The sequence below is a fragment of the Vulpes lagopus genome, chromosome 7 (assembly GCF_018345385.1).
Source record: "Vulpes lagopus strain Blue_001 chromosome 7, ASM1834538v1, whole genome shotgun sequence".
NCBI lineage: Eukaryota > Metazoa > Chordata > Mammalia > Carnivora > Canidae > Vulpes > Vulpes lagopus.
This window is the reverse complement of record NC_054830.1, coordinates 10,848,318-10,850,914: the sequence shown is the minus strand read 5'-3', so window position 1 is coordinate 10,850,914 and position 2,597 is coordinate 10,848,318. Positions and strand designations below refer to the sequence as shown.

The following is a 2,597-nucleotide window of genomic DNA, read 5'->3' as shown; positions in this document are numbered from 1 at the left end:
CAAATATTTCACATCCAAAGTTAGAAATAACATTGAGAAAGTAGGGAATGAGAAATGGAAAATCTCTGGAATATCAGAGATATCACAAAGCTTTATAAAGTGTATACTATGTATACATACATTATACTATATATATATATATAGTACACATACATTATGCAGAGAGGTCAAAAATCATAAAATAGAAATTCCAGGAAATAAATAAAGGAGGCAAGTTCTACTTTCACAAACTGCATAAGAAAATCACAACTTCTGACTGTAAGTTAATGGGCTCTGCGATCATGGGCACCTCTTCAGCCCAGAACAGTTGGCCATTTTAGAGCTGACATTCTAGAAAATCTCATAAGAGTCCTCTTAATATCTCTGTTCCTCAGGCTGTAGATGAAGGGGTTCAGCATGGGGGTGACCACCGTGTACATCACTGAGGCCACTGCACTTGAGTTGGAGCTCTGGGGAGCAGCAGAGCTAAAGTACACTCCCAGGACTGTACAATAAAATAAGGAGACAACTGAGAGGTGAGATGCACAGGTGGAAAATGCTTTATACTTGCCCTGAGCTGATGAGATCCCACGTATAGAGGAAACTATCTTGGAATAAGAGTAAAGGATTCCAGCAAAAGGAACACCACCCAGAAGCACAGCTGCAAAATACATCACCATGTTACTGAGAAAGGTGTCAGAACATGCAAGTTGTATCATCTGATTGAGTTCACAGAAAAAGTGGGGGATTTCCAAGACTGTACAGAAGGACAAGCGCAACACCATTATGCTTTCTAACAAGGAATTCAAGATGCTCATGATCCAGGGCACCAGAACCAGCAGTCCACATACCCGAGGGTTCATGATGACCAAGTAGTGCAGGGGGTGGCAGATGGCTACAAAGCGGTCATAAGCCATCACAGTCAGGAGAAAGATGTCTAATCCTGCAAAGAGTATGAAAAAATACATCTGGCTGAGGCATCCTTCATAAGTGATCACTTTGCTCTGAGTCTGGATGTTTATCAGCATCTTGGGGACGGTGGTGGAGGTGAAACAGATGTCTACAAAGGACAGGTTGGCGAGGAAAAAGTACATGGGGGTGTGGAGGTGGGAATCAGAGCTGACAGCCAGGATGAGGAGCAGGTTTCCAAACACAGTGATCAGGTACATGGAGAGGAAAAGCCCAAATATGAAGGGCTGCAGTTCTGGTCCTTCTGAAAACCCCAGAAGAAGAAACTCTGAAACTCCTGTAAGGTTTCCTGGCTCCATGGGTTGGAGGTAACTACCAGGATATAGAAAAATAAATGACTGATTTCACACAAGCAAGCATTAGTAACCTAGCATAAGTTTTACCACTTGACCATATTTTAGAGTCAAGAAATTAATTTCAATATATGTTTGTGGTCTTGTCCCCATTAGGGCATCCCCAGCACCATTTCTCATCAGGAATTCTGCTTCTACCTCAATCCTTTATATATATATATATATATATATATATATATATATATATATATATTCTTGCTTTATTGAGAATATTTTTCATTCCTTTAAGGAGAATGTATTGAGTATTGACCATGTATAGACAAAGTATACAGGGTGCTGATAAACAATGTCCTTATAATCCTATGGTTTTTAAAAAGATTTTATTTATTTATTCATGAAAGACACAGAGAGAAGGCAGAGACGTAAGTAGAGGGAGAAGCAGGCTTCTCGCAGGGAGCCTGATGTGGGACTCGATCCCAGAACTGAACTCTGGGTTCACACCCTGAGCTGAAGGCAGATGCTCAACCCCTGAGCCACACAGGCATCCCCTTATAATCCTATGTTTAAGAGAGAATATAAGCAAATACAAAGAGACAAATAACATGTCAGATGGTGAGAAAAGCTGTGAATACACGGAAAGCAGGTATAAAAGAGAGAGTTGATGGGGTGTTATTATTATTATTATTTTCCTGGATGTTCACACAAGACCTGCAAAGAAGGTGACAGGTGAACAAGACCTTGAGGGAAGTAGGAAAGTAGGTGGAGTTAATCTCAGAAAGTGTGTGCCCAGCAGGGGCAATAGCCAGGGCCAATGCCCTGAGGAAGCTGCTTGATTCAGAAAACCAAGGCTCGAAAGGAGCCAGGGTGTCAAGGGGAAGAAGCAAGAAGGAATGTGATGAGAGATGGTGGCAGTGTGTGTTGAGGAATGAAGCAGCCACCCACTATGGCTGAAAATTCAAGACACATGGAATCCCTCATCTGACTAGTTTTGCAAGACTTTCTTAATTTTGCTATAGAGATGTCCTGTGAATTGAAATGGACACCCCTGTTAGTAACTACTATTGATCGAGTTCTGGCTTCTGTTAATAAGAGTCAGTCTAGATGTGAGCCCTGGTAACCCTGCTCTGAGGATTGCCATCAGTGCGTGCACGCACACACACACACACACACGCATGCACTGTCCTGCTATGGCCTCCTAGTCTACTGACTGCCATGATTTTTTTATCCCCACCCACACTATGTAGAGCAGTAGTGGATACACATCAACCTGGCTAGTCTCTATCTTCACCTGAAGAGTGAAGAAATGGTACCCAGAAATTCCTATGGGCAAATAATCTTGGGGATGCCTATCGGTAT

General features: G+C 42.2%; 1 protein-coding gene across 1 annotated transcript; it reads right to left on the bottom strand.

Moving 5' to 3' along the window:
- Positions 1-293: 293 nt before the first annotated feature.
- Positions 294-1,247, bottom strand: LOC121495089 (olfactory receptor-like protein OLF4). Its single transcript, XM_041762380.1, has one exon. The coding sequence runs from the start codon at positions 1,245-1,247 to the stop codon at positions 294-296; it is 954 nt and encodes a 317-aa protein (XP_041618314.1).
- Between the last annotated feature and the right edge of the window lie 1,350 nt (positions 1,248-2,597).

Excerpts from the sequence above, each read along its gene's own strand:
- LOC121495089 (XM_041762380.1), bottom strand. The coding sequence starts at position 1,247 with ATGGAGCCAGGAAACCTTACAGGAGTTTCAGAGTTTCTTCTTCTGGGG.